Genomic DNA, 13,223 nt, shown 5'->3' on the forward strand with positions numbered 1-13,223 from the left:
TCCTACCTTATCTGTACTTCTATATTACTTACAGTAGGTCACCTCCCAGCCACTAATACTCTGTAGAAAACAGTCCAAGTTTGTCCACCCTCTCTACTACTCTCAACTAATACAAACAATCCAGGCAACATCCTGGTGAACCTGTCCATAGCCTCCACATTTTCCCTGTAAAGTGGTAACCAGAACTTCACACAATACTCCAAATGCAGTCAAACTGAAGCTTAATAGAGCTGCAATATGACTTCTTGACTTTTATACTCAGTACTCCAATCAATGAATGCAAGCAAGCCTTTTGTTTTTTTTTACAATAACCAGTTCTGTGGCCATCCTCAGGGTGCTATGGACTTGCGCCCCATTCACTTATACTTTTCTCTTACATTTAACCTCCCAAAGTGCAATATATCATACTTATCTGGATTAAATTCTGCTTGCCATTTCTCCACCCACATTTCCAACCGATCCAAATACTGCCACATCCTTTGACAAACTGCTTCACTATTCACAACCCTGCCACTTTTGTCTTGTCTGCAAACTTAACAATCCACCTACCTACCCTTTCGTCCAGATCGCTTACATATAGTCAGAAACAGCAGTCCAATCACTGATCACAAAACTGGCTGCAGAATTCCAGTCAGAATAACACCCATCAATGGCCATGCTGATTTAAAATCCAATCTACCAAGTCTTCAGTCTTCATGGATCACATATACCATGAGGGATCTTTACTAATGTCCATGGACACAGCATTCTCAGCTCGACCCTCATCAATCATTTTTGTCCCCTCTTCAAAAAGGTCCCAGGTTTGTAAAACATGACTGCTCCACCACAAAAGCATGCTCACTATCCCAAATCAGAGGAAATCCCATCTCCAAGAATATTCTCTAATAATTTGACAACCGTTGATGAAAAGGTCATGGACCTATCATTTGCTGATATGCCCCTTCTGTCCTTCTTAAACAAAGAAACAATAATGGCTCCTTTCCAATTCTCTGGGACCTCACCTTGTGGCTAAAGAGGTTATGAAGATATCTGTCAAGACTCCCGAAATCTCTTCTGCCTCCCTCAGTAACTTGAGATACATCATATCAGGCCCTTTGGACTTTTCCACCTTCAAGACGCCCAACATCTCCTCCTCCTTGATATCAACATGCTTTAGATTATCAGCATATCCCTCCCTGATCTCAGTACCCTTCCTTCCCTTCCCCTTGGTAGATACTATTGTGCAGTACTCATTTAGCACTTTGCCCACTTCATCTGACTCCAGGCATAAATCTTCTGCTTTGCCTTTGACTGGTCCTGCCCTCTCCCTCGCTACCCTCTTGTTTTTAATGTATATATAAAATGTCTTGGGATTTTCCTTAATCCTTCTGGCCTACAACATTTCATAACTGCTATTAACCCTCCTGATTCCCTGTTTTCTTTACATTTCTCAAGGGCCCTGTCTGATATCAGCTTCTTAAGTCTTGCATACCTCTTTTTCTCTTTTTGACTAAACTTACAATATCTCTCATCATTCATGGAAAGCATCATCAGTTTTGCGAACTTGAGTTCAACTATTACCATTCATATGCAAGTGACACAGTGGTGCTATTTATTGAATGGGATAGTCCACCTTTGTGCATTTAAAAAATTAGTCAGCATGGAACTGAAGTAAGAAAAAAAAAAGTGAGGACTAAATGATTATTTTGAATTTTTACATAAAACATACATTTTAAATGAAAAAATATGAAATGTAAAATTCAAATATGAAGAATAATAGATTGATTTTATTACATTATCTTTCTCCTGGAAAAATCTTGTATTTTCAGTTTTCATTAAAATCCTAATACCTGAGGTGAAATTTCATGACCATTCTAATTTCTAGATTCATGTCTTCACTGGCTAAATATTTAACTGACCACCTCCAGTTTGAGTGGAAAATAATGATGCCAAATTTATGTGCAAAGAAAAACTTTCAATGTAAATCATTAATTAACTTCATTACCCAGAAGTCTTTTAAATAACATGTCATGTTAACCCAAGCTGATTAAACAAATGGCTAATCATGACATCAAGGCAATAACAAACACCTGAAAAACATTCACACTAATTAAAAAACAGAAGGTGAATGATGTAATTAAATGAATGATGTAACCACTGGGATTTAATAGCCTTTAAGGTTCCAGTAGAATTTGGCTACTTGCAGAAAACAAGAGTCCCAGCAGCGACTGAATTCATCTGTGCAAAAGACCAGTACAAATCTCTGTCCGCTGCACAACTAATTATACAAGAATTTAACCTCATGGTATAGCATTCTTCTTCAACTCGCTCAGTTAGCAATGCCACATCAACAAACTTCTCAGGGAATTGTGGACAACGCCAAACCAATACATACCTACAGGCAAAATTTGTTATCCATTTGGTCCCATTGAGATAATTCAAATGGAGGAAAGACAATCTTCCGCATCTTTATTAAAAAAACAGAAGATGTTTTGCATCCAATGAAAACACAAGGTGGGTCACATGCAGCTGTACTGAAGAATTCCCTTTGAAGCATGACTAAATCTTTCCTCATCTGATGCTGAGAACTTCGTGTTTTTCCAATATGTTATTGCATTTCCAGGATTTACACTTTTGCCCTTTATAATCATAATCAGATTTATTTTTTCCTGAAATATGTTCTAACCAAACATACTTTAAGTAAAAAGGCAGAAATTGCTCTCACCCTCGCTAGTTCCTCCTTTTCTCCATTGTCTTTAATAAACATTCTTTCTATCTCTTGATTGATGCCTTCAACACTGTTCTGAACCCGTGAAATTGACGATTTTGTGACTGTTATGTTTGACGGTGGACCTGTGATGAATCGTACTGCAGAAGCCTAGGAAGAAAACAATTTCAGAAAAATTAAGAGCATTACTGTTAGTGTTCAACCCCAGAAGTGGGGAGTTTCTACTAAATATAAAATTTGTGCTGTGCAAACCATAAACAATAATTCAATAAGACATTTCAAATTAATACATTTTTTCACAAGTACCAACAGCAGGCGTTTTCAAATAAAAGTTCTTATGCGTAAAGATATGCCACCCAAACTTTCGCCTGTACCAGAGCTTAATAAATTGAAGATTTTTTTTTCCCCAAATAATATATGTGCTCCCTAGCTTTGCTTTTATAACACAGGAAACAAGAGTGAAAGGAGAGGCATCATTAAGCTGATGATCCAGAGAACACATAATCATAAGTTTGTATCACTTTAACTTTTTATAACCAGGCTTGAAAGTTGTGTGATGAAAATTTCAAGAAATAAAAATTGCATCTTATCCAAGCTAACTCAGGACGTTGTAATGCATGGAAAATTACATGTGGAGAGGCAAAGGAGGAATCAGGAGGGGAACAACTAATAGCAAACTATTGAGCATCTTGACCCTTGCCCAGAATAATAATTGCACTCTGCAATAAAATGTAATATTTTGAATTTTCAATGTTATATGAACATAATCACCAAGTTTGCATTTAAATAGTACTGGATTATTCTCTACAGTGCAATTATCGTCTAACAAGGATGCTACCAACTATCAATGAACAAGTACATATATAATATTAGTATTGATGTAGGTTATCTATTTAAAATCTGTTCTTAGCTATAAACTTTAAATTTGCCACAGATGAAAGTATCTGGAACATCAACAGGCATTTTCACCAACATCTCTGAGCATTTAATTAGGTCCCCAGAGTTACCCCTTAACAGCAAATGTCAAATTGCTCCGCCATCTCTGTGGTAAAAGTACAAATCACACAGAGAATAAAATCACCATACAGCTTTTACACTTCTTCAGAGCAAAGACAGAGGCAGATTTAAACAACCGATAACAAAAAAAACACCCAACTACATTTCACCTGCTAAAGATAGATAATGAACCAGATCAAATATGAGTAAAAAGAGAAAATACATGCCATTCTAATAATATGTCACATTCAAAATGTAGCCTGGATTTTTATTTCAGATAATCCTGAGGCCAATTGCTTGTGAATGTAGAATAATGGGCAATACGTTTCCTGTCTACTTTTTAAATAAAAGTTTACATTACATAAATGAAAAGAGCATACTGTATTTTGGAGTAAAGGTCACAACAGTTTTACTGGAATGCTTAATGCTGATGATAAAATGTGACTGAAGTTTGCAGAGCAGCTGATGCTTTTAGAAATAATGCTGACCAAAGCCAGTGTTTTGGATATGACTGGGGACCTCGGAGGACTCAGAGCAACAAAGCACAACAGACTGCAGTAATGGAACATCCACTACAAATAAGATGATGAAGAAACAGATGGAAAAAGTGATGTGAAAGAACATTTTCCATCATGTGCAAAAAACAATCACACTTCGTGCAACCTTTAAATGTACTGCTAAAATGATGAAATGGATATAATGTCTCTTCTTACTTCATCAGATTTGAAGTGGTTGTTTGAAGGAAATGAACTTGCTCCACTAAACTACTAACCCAAGTTTTATTCCACACGTGTGAAAAATGCTTCTTCTTGTGTTTAGCACAGTTCTCCAATCTGCCTTGTAATGAAATATTGTTTTATATAGTTAATTGAATGCAAGAGATACGTGGTGATCACAAATAAATCCAAGTGACATTACCCCTTCCCCCTTTTTCCAAAAGATGAATGTTCTTCAAACCTTACAAGATGAAAGCCACATGGCCAAAGTTCTGAATTAACTGCATGATTAACATACGATTTATTTTGCTATATGTAAATGTAACAGCAATATTTTCTGAAAGGACTGCTACTATTTTCCTTTGAGTTGTCATTTGTCATTGGCTCATTCGGACAAAGGACAATCTGAGAGCGAGTCAATGTTAGAAAGTCAATCACTAAGTTTGAAAGCCTGTTCTTTTGTTATTATAGGGCCACTGAAAATGTTGTGGGAACTCAAATCTAATGAATCTGTCATCAGTGCAAAGGACAAACTAGTATTAACAAAAATTCTATTCAAATTAGCTTTCACAATATTAAAATAATCCTGTCATTTTTTTCAGTGCTCTGAACACCAAGATTCTGACTCTGTGTAGTTTGTATTTGATCACGTAAGCAGTAGTTGAAGAGAAACAAGAGGACACCTGCTTTTCAAGACTATGTAACCAGACCCACATAAGCAAGCAAAACTGTTCAAAATTTTGATGGATAACCACTAATTGTATTGATATGCCACATTTCTACTGGAAAACTAGATGGGATTAATTCCTTCAGTTTCCAGACTGATGTAGCAATTCTTGAAGATGTTTTTAATTGACATGTTTAACGAAGATTAAAGATGTGGTATGATCATGAGAAATTAAAATGCAGGACCTCAAGGGTAGTGATGAGCTGCATGCTAGTATGTTAGTATGTCCAGGATAGAAAGATAGGCCAGATAAATTTGTGGCTGAAGTGCGGGGAGCAGAGGCTCAGTTTCATGGATAATTGGGAGTTTTGCTGGGATAGGGGTGACCTGTACAGTAGGAGCAGATTCCACTTGAAGGGGGGGGGGGGGCGATATCCTGGTGGGAAAATTTGCTTTTGCCCCCAAAGGAAGAGGTTCAACTAGATTGGCATGGGGTGGGATTCAAGAAAACAAAATCAATGGGAAGACAGAAGTACATGCAGCAACCAAAGAGTGTAACCCTAGCAGTTAAGACAGTCATGTTTACGGTGAAAGGATATAGGAGCACTGCTTTAAACTGCAACTATTTCAATGAATGTAGCTTAGTATGCAGGGTGGACAGACTGAGGACGTGGATTGCCTCCGGCGATGGGATATTGTGGCCATAACAGAAACGTGGCTGAGAGAACGCAGCTCAAAATTCCAGGACAGTAATTCTTTAGGCGTGACAGAGGAACAAGTAGAAGTGGAGGGAGTGTTGCCATTTTGATACAAAAGGACACTGCAGCAGTGCCTAGAGAGAATGTTCCTGGAAATCATCAAACAAAGCATAAGGGTAGAACTTATTATAAGAATGCGATTGTCACTTTGGCAGAACACCCCCCCCCCCCCAATAGTCAGCCAAAACTTGAGCAGCAGATGTTCTGAGAAATTGCACACCACTATGAGAATAACAGGGTTGTGTTAGTAGGAGATTTCAAATTTCTCAGCTTCCACTTGGCCACCCCTAGTTCAAAGGGCCTGGATGAGGCAGAAATGTGCGGTGTCCAAGGCACTTTGCTCATGCAATATATACTGGAAGACCCAATCTGGGAAGGAGCAATACAGGACCTCTTCTTAGTGAATGAGAGTTTGCCATGTTAACACTGGACAACAAATTTTATTTAAAGTGTTGCTTCCTCAGAAATGTTCTGTGGTTATGATAGGCCATGGAAGGCCGAACATTTGTATGATGTATGAATTTAGAGAAACAAGAAATTAACTTTTATTGACTATGAGGTGTTTAATTACATAACGATGCTGACGCTTTGCAATAGTTCAACTATGCTAAAAATATTCTGTTGATTTTATTTGTATTCAGTCTCTGAGGCTTCTGGCTTAAGTGTCCAACAAAAATCAGCCAGCATTGATAGATTCCAGTTGCTCTGATACCATTTCTCCATGACTGCATTGTCCTGCTGAAACCTTTCACCATGCTCATCATGGCAACGTCACTATTTGCGGGGAAGAAGACTAAATGGGAATGCAACAAGCTGTGAGGAGCCCAATCTTTCACTTGGATGCCAATTTTATACAAAGTAGAGCTCATGGGCTTTCTCAGTAAGAGGAGTTATGCTCCGTCTTTTGAGATTTAATCATATGCTTGCCACAAATATAACAGAAAGTATCACAGCTGCTGCAACACTGGTGAGACATTTTGCTATCATAAATACTCCTGAAAGTACAATTACTTTATATTAATAAAAGCACACAATACGCTATGCACGTAAAGCATGCACATCAACGTGATCGCAAACTGATATACATGTAAACGCAACGCGTAGAATGGTGTAAGAGTGATGCTTTTATAGTCTTTCTAAAACCTGTCCTGTCATGCAGCATCCACCTTACTTAAGCATGCCTGGACAAGATAGAAATCTTCTCAGCTTACATTGTGGGCAACATTTTAATTGACTTGAATTATGAATTGAAATAACAAATATAGGCAATTACGAAAAAATTGTGCATCATGGTAATTTTCATGATCAGCAGCCCAAAGTCCATAAGGTACACCCAAAAGTAGTCAGGAAGCAAAATCTTTGTTGTCCCGTCGTCATTGAAGTGGCAATTGGGGAGCAGTTTTCCCAGCCAGGCAGCATTCTATTAGTTTTAAAGTAGTTAACAGAAAAAAGATAAAAGAAGCCCATAAGTTATATTCCTGAAGTGGTGCACAAACAGCTTTGAAAATATTAAGCAAGATCGGCAGGGTAGTGTAGCAGTTAGAATAACGCTATTACAGCGCCAGCGACCCGGGTTCAATTCCTGCCGCTATCTATAGGGAGTTTGTATGTTCTCCCATGACCGCATGGATTTCCTTCCACATTCCAAAGACCAACAGGTTAATAGGTTACAATGGGTGTAATTGGGCGGTGTGGGCTAGTTGAGCCAGAAGGGCCTGTTACTGTGCTGTATCTCTAAATAAAGATATCTAGCAGAGGTCAGCAAGATAACTGTATTTAAAGGCACAGAAGAGTTGGAAAGTGGGAAGCTCTTAAATGGATCATATCTAGAGACTGGGGGCAGCATGTTCCTGTTAGGGTGTGTTAGAGTGAATTTTTGGGTTTAGGTCATTCACACTTAGCAAATGGCTTGGCCAAAAGTCTTCTGTTTGACAAAATACTGTGGATTGAGTTCATAACAATGCTGTTCCTAAAAGCTGTGAATACCAGATGCTGCTGACACTGTAGTTTGACCAGATGCTGTAGTTTGGAAGACAGTATTATCTATACTTTATAAATATGAATTGTCCTCTATGTTAGCATGTAAAATACCAAATAAATGTATTGTGGATTTAACTTGCATTCATAAAGGCTGTGAATACCAACCCAGATATGTGAGCGTCAGGAGGAAAGGGTGAAGTCAGAAGGTGTGATGTTTTGTATGTAGCTTCAAAAGAAAGTATTGTCTATACTTTGTAAATAGGGATTGCCCTTTGTGTTTAGCAAATAAATATCGAGCCCACATTGGGCTAGCAGACCTTTTCCACCAAAGGGTCTCCGTACGATGCTTGCTGTACCTTGGTGTGTCGAATAAAGAAGCTGCTTTGTATCTACCAGTAACTATCTCCGGTGATTTCATTCATGCTACAAGGGTGAAGGCTAGGGTGAAATCTTTTGGAGTCTTTCAAAGAGGTACCCTAAGGGATAGATGAAGGTAGGACAGTGAAAGTTGTTTCTATGGACTTTAAGGCCTTTGACTAGGTCCCCCATGTCAGGCTGATCAGGGGTAGCTTTTGAGATAGATTCAGAAATTGCTTGATGATAGGAAGCAGATGATGGTTGAAAGGTGATTCTCCATCTGGAGGCTTGTGACTAGTGGGCTGCCTCAGGGTCAGTGTTGGGATCTCTGTTTCTTAATATTTTTATAAAATTATATGAATATGAACGTACACATCATGATTAGCAAGTCTGCAGACGATACTAAATTAGAGAATCTTGTTGACAATGTAACAGGGCGCAATGAATCACAAAGAGATTTTGATCAGTGAGGGAACTGGACTGAGGAATGCCAAATGGAGTGAGTGTGAAATGATGCTTTCTGGACATTCAAATCAGGGTTGGACCTAGACAGTGAACGGCAGAATGTAAGAGTTGGACTTGTGAGTACAAATGCAGATTGCTGAGCAGCCGTACAAGTTTACAAGGTCGTGAATAAGGTGTTGCCCTTCATGAGTCAGAGAGTCAAGGTCAGAAGTAGGGACATTATGTTGTAGCTATACAAGTTACTGGCAAGGCCACACTTGCAGTACACTGTATAGTTTTGGTAACCCTATTATAGGATAGACATTGTCAAGCAGAAAAGGGTGCGAAAAAGATTTACAATGATACTGCCTGGACTAGAGGGCCTGAGCCATGAAGACATTGGCCATGTTGGATTTTTATTCCTTGGAGCACAAGAGAAAGAGGCGTGACCTCAGAGAGGTTTATGGGGTATGGAGAAGGTGGAGGGTCATAGTCTTTTCCCCAGGGTTCGAGAGTCCAAAACTAGAGGGCACGGATACAGGACAAGAGGTGAGATATTTAAAAGGGGCCTGCTAGGCAACTTCTTAATGTAGAAGGTAGTGAGTACCTGGAATGAGCTGCCAGAGAGTGGCTGAGGTGGGCACAACTGCAACATTTAAGAGGGCATTCGGAGAGGTACGGGGGGGGGGGGGGGGAGCAGATTAGACACAGGCAACTAGGCCCAGCAGGGAGAATGCCATCATCAGCATGGACCAGTTGGGCTGAATGGCCTGTTTCCATGCTATTTGATGGGTTGAATTTATCCATTCAGCTTTAATAGAAATCAAGACCTAGCCAAGGTAAAATCAAGAGAGACTCAAGTGGCTGGATCTCAGCAGGTTGAGCAGATAGTCAATGTCTCAGATCAAGGCCCTCTGACAGAACTGAGTGTGAGAAAAGAAAATAGCCAGTTTAAAGAAGCAAAAGAGGAGATAAAGGACACAAGGTGGAATAAGATAAGCGTAAGATGATAACAGAGGGGAAGGATGATGAGCTCGATGGTGATGGGGGTGGCTGGGGGGTGGAAGGATGGAAAAGATTAACAAAAATACAGGCGCCCTGGGAGCACTGGTGAGAGGGGGAAGAGAGAGTAGTTAGCTGAAATTAGAAAATTTAGTGGTGAAACCATTGGCCTGCAGGCAACCCAAACAGAAAATAAGGTGCTGTTCATCTAGTTGACATTTAACCTTCCCCCAGCTGTGGTAATGGGAAGGGGAGGTGAAAGGATGTGCAACCAACAGTTTAGGATGTTCAGAGTGTGGGTACTCTGCAAAATAGTCACCTAATTGAGGTTTGGTCTCAGAGTGTGGGAGGTCACATTATGAACACCTAACACAGAATACCAGATTGAAGAAGATACACTTGAACCTCTACCTTACCTGGAAGAGATAATTTGGTCCCTAGAGGGTGGTGAAGGAGATAGTGGAGGGACAGTTCAGAAATAATTAGCCATAATTTATAATATGATCATGAAAATACAGCCAGCAGTATCAGGAAAAATTAAGAAGGAATGGGGAAAAGAACTTCACTGTCTTATACCCACAGAGCAGTGGGAGAAAATTTTACAATTAGTCAATTCTTCTTCTATTCGTGCTAAACATGCCCTAATACAATTTAAGGTTGTACATAGGGCTCACATGTCCAAGGACAAACTTGCTCGATTTTATTCTTATGTTAATCCAACCTGTGACAGATGTCATTCTGAAGTCGCTTCATTGACCCACATGTTCTGGTCTTGCCCCTAGTTGCAAAATTATTGGAAAGATATTTTCAGTATTATTTCAACAGTTCTGAATATCAAATTGCAACCGCATTCTATTACTGCAATTTTCAGTTTACCAGTGGTGGATAATAGTTGTTTATCCCCCTCAGCCCAGCGGATGATTGCATTTGTTACATTAATGGCTAGAAGATCTATCCTATTGAACTGGAAAGAAATTAATCCTCCAACTATATTTCAGTGGTTTTCTCAAACTATTTCTTGTTTGAGTTTAGAAAAAATTAGAAGTGTTGTCTTTGACCCTTCAGTTACATTTGAAGAAACTTGGAGACCATTTATTCAACATTTTCATATGAGCTAAACTGACTTTTCCTAAACCTTACTCTTATCATCCTTAATTATTTGGATGGAGGTGCGGAGTTACTGACGCTACTGTGTATATTTGATATAATGCAATGGCCCATGTTGGTTAGTTTTTTTTTCATTTTTGACGTGGGGGGGTGTTTCTTATTTTCTCCATTTTTTGTAACCACTATGAGTTTGGGAGGTTATTATATATGGATTATCATCTATTTGTATTTATACCTTAACCTATTAATTATGTACTTTCAAGCTCTTTGTACTCAATGTTTCATTTATGTTTGTTTAAAATCAATAAAAAGATTTAAAAAGAAAAATAAAAGAAATAATTAATTGTCAAATCAGGTAGTTCAAAGTAAAATTTATTATCAGAGTACATACAGTACATGGCATCACATACAACCCTGAGGTTCTTTCTCCTGCAGGCATACTTAGCAAATCTATAGAACAATAACTGTAAGCAGGATCAGTGAACAACAAACTGTGCAAATGCAAACATAAATACACAGCCTATAAAAAGTATTCACCAGCCTCCACCTTGGAAGTTTTCATGTTTTATTGTTTTACAACATTGAATCACAGTGGATTTAATTTCACTTTTTTGACATTGATCAACAAAACAGATTTTTTTGTTTCAAACTGAAAACAAATTTCTACAAATTGGTCAAAATGTATTTCAATTATTAAACACAAAATAATTGATTGCATACTTGCTCAACCCCTGCAAGTCAGTATTTAATAGATGCACCTTTGGCAGCAATTACAGCCTTGAGTCTGTGCAGATAGGTCTAATCAGTTTTACACATCTAGACACAGCAATTTTTCCCCCATTCTTCTTTAACAAAACTGCTCGAGGTCTGTCAAGTTTGCATGGGGATCATGAGTAAACAGCCTTTTTTAAGTCCAGCCACAAATTCTCAATTGGATTGAGGTCTGGACACTGACTTGGCCATTACAGGGACATTCACTTCATTGTTTTTAAGCCATTCCTGTGTAGCTTTGGCTTTATGCTTGGGGTCATTGTCTTCCTGGAAAACAACTATTTTCCTAAATCGCAGTTCTCTTCCTGAATGCATCAGGGTTTCCTCCAGGATTTCCCTGTATTTTTCTGTATTTTTCTGCATTTTACCCTCTACCTTCACAAGCCTTCCAGGACCTGCTGCAGTGAAGCATCCCCACAGCATGATGTAGCCACCACCATGCTTCATGGTAGAGATAGTGTGTTTTTGATGATGTACAGTGTTTGGCTTGCACCAAACAAAGCCTTTAGTTTGATGGCCAAACAGCTCAATTTTGGTTGCATCAGACCATAGAACCTTCTTCCAGCTGACTTCAGAGTCTCCCACATGCCTTCTGGAAAACTCTAGCTGAGACTTCATGCAATTTTTTTTTCAACAGTGGTTTTTTCTTTGCCGCTCTCCCATAAAGCTGCAACTGGTGAAGCGTCTGGGCAACAATTGTATGTACAGTCTCTCCCATCTCAGCCACTGAAGCTTGCAACTCCTCCAGAGCTGACATAGGTCTTGGCCTCCCTGACTAGCCCCCTTCTTTCACAGAGTTGCTTTGTCATAGTGTAGTTTTTACCAGGACACTGACTCACCAGCAGTTGGACCTTCCAGATACAGGTGTATTTTTACTCCAATTAATTGAAACACCTTGACTGCATACAGGTGATCTCCATGTAACTAATTATGTGACTTCTAAAGCCAATTGGATGCACCAGTGGTGATTCAGTATGTCATAGTAAAGGGGGTGAATTCTTAAGCAATCAGTTATTTTGTGTTTTATATTTGTAATTAATTCTGATCACTTTGTAGGAATCTGATCTTGCTCAAGAGTCTTTTTCTGTTGATCAGTGACAAAAAAGCCAAATTAAATCCACTGTGATTCAATGTTGTAAAACAATAAAACATGAAAACTTCCAAGAGGGTTGAATACTTTTTATAGGCAATGTAAATAGCAATAAATAACAAGAAAAAGAGTCCCTAAAGTGAGACCATCGGTTGTGGGAACACCAGAAGTAGAATGAGGGTAGTTATCCCCTTTTGTTCAAGAGGCTGATGGTTGAGGGGTAGTAACTGTTCTTGAACTTGGTAGTGCGAGTCCTGAGGCACTTGTACCTTTTACCTAATGGCAGCAGTGAGAAAAAAGCATGGCCTGGGTAGTGATGGATGCTGCTTTTCTAAGGCAATGTTTCATGCAGATGTGCTCAATGTTTGGGAGGGCTTTATCCGTGATGTACTGGGCCAAATCCACTATTTTTATAGGATTTTCTGCTCAAAGGCATTGATGTTCCCCTACCAGGTTGTAATACAGCTATAGCATTTCACACCTTCCACCACACATCCACAGATGTTTGCCAAGGTTTTTGATGACATGCCGAATCTCCGCTGACTCCTGAGGAAGTAGAGGTGTTGTTGTGCTTTCTTTGCAATTACGTTCATTTGATGGGTCCAGGACTAGTCTTCTGAGCTGGTGA

At 39.0% G+C, this 13,223-nt stretch overlaps 1 protein-coding gene across 2 annotated transcripts in view; it reads right to left on the minus strand.

Annotated features, from left to right (window-relative positions):
• The window catches only part of glcci1a (glucocorticoid induced 1a), a 220,902-nt gene that overhangs the window by 52,110 nt on the left and 155,569 nt on the right, over window positions 1–13,223 (minus strand). For both annotated transcript variants that reach the window (XM_073054167.1, XM_073054166.1), the window contains one exon: window positions 2,705–2,857. In XM_073054167.1, coding sequence (XP_072910268.1) covers window positions 2,705–2,857 — 153 coding nt within the window. The remainder of the gene's footprint in view (window positions 1–2,704; window positions 2,858–13,223) is intronic.

Source organism: Hemitrygon akajei, chromosome 8, assembly GCF_048418815.1.
Source record: "Hemitrygon akajei chromosome 8, sHemAka1.3, whole genome shotgun sequence".
Taxonomy (NCBI): Eukaryota; Metazoa; Chordata; class Chondrichthyes; order Myliobatiformes; family Dasyatidae; genus Hemitrygon; species Hemitrygon akajei.